Source organism: Halyomorpha halys, unplaced genomic scaffold (assembly GCF_000696795.3).
Source record: "Halyomorpha halys isolate HHAL.00 unplaced genomic scaffold, Hhal_1.1 Scaffold658.1, whole genome shotgun sequence".
Lineage (NCBI taxonomy): Eukaryota > Metazoa > Arthropoda > Insecta > Hemiptera > Pentatomidae > Halyomorpha > Halyomorpha halys.
Genome location: NW_027110302.1, coordinates 697,970 through 700,851, shown reverse-complemented (window position 1 = coordinate 700,851; position 2,882 = coordinate 697,970). Strand labels below are relative to the sequence as shown.

Sequence of the window (2,882 nt, the reverse complement as noted above, 5' to 3'; positions counted from 1 at the left end):
AAAAATTGAATTTTTAATTGAACATTTTCTTAAAACCATGTGTTTTGATTCAGTTCATTTTAATTTTAACTTTAAATTTTTTTAATTTTATTTGTATATGTTGGTGTTTGTAAAACCTTTTGATAGAATGATTGTAGGTGAGAAATTTAGACATTGGACGTACTTGCATAAATTATGTGTATGAAAATGTAAGGCATCATAAAAAATAATAAGAAAGTACTTACTGAAAATTCCAAGAGCGATCATGACAATAAAGCCGGCCATTATTGCGAGCAGCTGGGCGAGCCCGTACCTGGAGTGAGACTTTTCCCTTTGGAGGACTTCGAAGAAGACGACGTACAGGAGGGTTCCGGCTGCCATCCCCTGGAGAATAACAGAAGCGAGGGCTAACGGCGGGGAGTCGAGGGCACCTTCAGTGGAAATGATAAGTCCAAGCCCGATTCCAAGTGGGGACACCAGGGCGAATGTGGCGATGTACACCAGGATCAGGGTAGGCTTTGTCCTCGAGGAAACCAACTCTATTCCAATACAGAAGGCGATGACCAGCTTGTGTGTAGCAATAGCCGCACACAAGTACCAGACGCTCGCAGCGTTCTTCTCGAGGCCAACGGCCAATCCTTCGAAGACTGCATGGAACGACAGAGCCATCACGGCAAGGAGACCGCGGAACGATTTTACCACTGACACCGGTTCGGAAGAAGAAGAGGCCGTCTCCGAGGGCTCAGTCATGACAGGCTCCAGCCTCGAGTTCTTCTTGTTGTAATCCCTGATGAGGACTTGAGTGGAAGCCGTGATAGTCGAGGGTGGTGAGGTGTTCTGGGACTTGTTCAAGTTTATCCTCGGGATCATGTTTCCATGACACCGCCTCACGCTCAGCGTCCTATGGAGCACTTCTTCGTCTTCCTCCGGATGGGTCTTGTCCAGAAAGGTGTGTACCACTTCCTCAATAAGGTAGACGAAGAAGAATCCGATACAGAAGATAAGTTCGGAGAGGTTGATCCCGGTCTCTACGATGGCTTGGGGTATGATTCCCGTCTTGAGGACCGAACTCATGGACTCCCTGACTTCTGGCTGGAGGTGCATGAATGTGGTGTAGAGGAGCACGCCGCCTCCGAAGCACAGGAGGAGAGAGATGACGAGGGGTTGGTGCCCCTGGTGGCCGTGGCCGGGAGGGTCCTTCCAGCGGAGGCAGGCAGCCAACTTGATGGGGAGGATCCCCAGGACGAAGGATGATACTCCTAGGACGGCCATGGCGGACAACTTGGCCACGACAAGGCCCTCGGCCTCCTCGCTCCGGGTCTGATTCTCGAACTCTGCGTACTTCATGGCTGAGGGCCGACTGAGGGGCTGGCGCTCCAGTCTCCCGCAATATACCTCCCCCCTCCACTCCCTCCCTCCCTCCCGCGTTCCCGTCAGCTCCTCTCAATATAATATGTACAATTATTTTAACATTTTGTTCTCTATTGATTCAGATAATTGTTGCCATAGAAACATATGTATTTTATCATCATTTTTATTTTTTTATTATCTTATTCGAGGCTGGCTGTTTTATAAACATTAACGAAAATTATCCTAATTGTCTCAACCTTCTTTATTAAAACAAATCACATATGCAACGTTTCGGCCGATTTGCCATCATCCAGGATAATCTTAATATCCCAGCCTCACATTGATTTATTAAAACTTGCAGGGTATTTTAACGTAGTTAAAAAATCATTTATTATTTCCTTTGTATTCTACTTTCATTAATAAAGAAAAAAATTATAGTGTTGTTATGAGCTAATGCAAGTACAATATAAAAATTGTGAACGATAAAAATTATTAATAGATGCTATCGTGACAAATAGTTTTATTTTAACTGTGTTAAATTGATTTGGGCATAATAGCCTCTAAATTTTAATGAATCAAGAAGGCTGAGGCTGTGATAAAAATATTAAAATTGTCCTTGATGATGGGCGGATCAGCTGTAATTATGTTTTAATAAAGAACGTTGAGACAATTTGGATCATTTTTGTTATTTTGCATTATACTATATTTAATTATTTGACACATATATAAATGAAACTAAAAAAAAAGGATTTCAAGAAAACACCGTATCTTTAAAAAAATTGAAGTTGCGTCTAAATATTGAAAAGATAGAAGCCATAATTTTCCTAATACTACCCTAGAATATAGTTTTAAACGACACTCCTATTCCATTTTCCAAATTAGTAACGTACTTTGAAGTCATATTAGACAGTAAGCGGTTCTCCAACTACCATATTAATTCAAAATTATAAAACGCACTAAATAGTGTACAAAATTATTCCTTATTAAAAAAAAAAAAAAAATCAAAACTATCCCCAGAAATAAATTAATAACCTATAAAGCAGTTATCACCTATCATAACAAATGCCTGTCCAATATAGAACTTAACTAATTCAACCAAATTAAAAAAAACAAAACACGTTTTCTAAAAAAATGAGTCAGAATTGTTAATAACGATTCACAATAGTAACTAAGATACATTCAGAACTAAATAGAGACAATTTACATGATGATACACAAATTAACTCTTAATTTCTTTCCACTTTGCCTAAACTCTTTAAGCCTGTTAATATACGCGGCATAGGAAATTATACAAAAACAACATCCTGCAGGTATAAACATAAGGAAATAAAACATATATTTCCGTTGAAATCATCATTTTAAACGATCTCTATTTAATTTTCAAGGATCATTAATTTATTTCCAAACGATTTTTATTATTATTATTTTAGTATTCCTTTATTACCAAAAAGGCCTTACACAGTTTATACAACAATTTTATATTATTTTAACAATTGACGGTGTGTGGGCTTAGCCTCATGCAAAAGACGCCTCTAAGTATTTATAATATTATA

At 38.8% G+C, this 2,882-nt stretch overlaps 1 protein-coding gene across 1 annotated transcript; it reads right to left on the bottom strand.

The window, feature by feature from the left end:
• Positions 1–224: 224 nt before the first annotated feature.
• Positions 225–1,367, bottom strand: LOC106685099 (zinc transporter ZIP1; the record flags this gene model as incomplete). Its single annotated transcript, XM_014427598.3, is given in 1 exon segment — positions 225–1,367. A coding segment is annotated over 1 exon segment (1,102 nt), but the record flags the coding sequence as incomplete, so codon positions are not given.
• Between the last annotated feature and the right edge of the window lie 1,515 nt (positions 1,368–2,882).